This window comes from Myotis davidii, unplaced genomic scaffold, assembly GCF_000327345.1.
Source record: "Myotis davidii unplaced genomic scaffold, ASM32734v1 scaffold586, whole genome shotgun sequence".
In the NCBI taxonomy this organism is placed as follows: domain Eukaryota; kingdom Metazoa; phylum Chordata; class Mammalia; order Chiroptera; family Vespertilionidae; genus Myotis; species Myotis davidii.
Window position 1 is genome coordinate 435,039 of NW_006296809.1, and position 765 is coordinate 435,803.

General features: G+C 68.5%; 1 protein-coding gene across 1 annotated transcript in view; it reads right to left on the reverse strand.

The window, feature by feature from the left end:
- ACAP3 (ArfGAP with coiled-coil, ankyrin repeat and PH domains 3) overlaps positions 1–765 on the reverse strand; it is a 32,680-nt gene that overhangs the window by 27,605 nt on the left and 4,310 nt on the right. The window contains 2 exon segments of the mRNA XM_015569676.1: positions 442–516; positions 601–752. Of these exon segments, the coding sequence (XP_015425162.1) occupies positions 442–516; positions 601–752 (227 nt within the window).

The window sequence follows — 765 nt, forward strand, 5'->3', positions numbered from 1 at the left end:
GAGCAGAAGGGGGTGGGAGGAGAGAGAGAGAATGCCGGTGAGTGCCAGCCCCCACCTGCCCAGGCTCTCAGTGATTCTGAAATGGCAGCTCTGCCTGCAGCCCACTCCGCCCTGGGCAGTGTGGGGGCAGCAGTCTGGCAGGTGACCAAAGAGGTCCCAGTAGGAGCCAGCGCCTGAGGCCTCAGAGGCAACCCCTGGCCTTGAAGGAGGAGGGGCATTCCCTGGCCTTTGCCCACCGCTGCCCTGGCCACTCTCCCCCCTGCCCTGGCCATCCTCCCCTCCTGCTCCATCATGCTGAGGCCCTCAGGATGGGGATCCCAGCAGAGTGGCAGGCCTGGGGGGAGGGATGGAGCGTGTGTATGTGCCAGGGGCCTCCCAGGTCAGCGGGACGGGGTGCCCCTCGCACCCCCAATCCCCAGTGCAGGGCGGTGGGGGCCTCACCCGCTGCTGGATGGCAGCGTGCCTGTGCTCCATCTCCCGCTTCTCCACGGCCGAGTCGATCACCAGCTGGTCCAGCTACGGGAAGGGGCGTCAGGGAGGGAAGGGACCCCTCTCCCTGAGACCCTGGCTGGGTCCCTCCCCTCCCCCACCCAGGCTCACCTCGGCCGCCAGCTTCTTCATGTAGGGGTCCAGCTGGTGCAGCAGGCTGTAGCCCTGCTGGAAGAAGCTGTACTGGGCGTGCATGAAGGACAGCATCTGCAGGGGGAGGCGCAGGTGAGGCCACCTCCCCCCCGCCCCCGCCGGCACACCCCCTGCCCAGGCCCG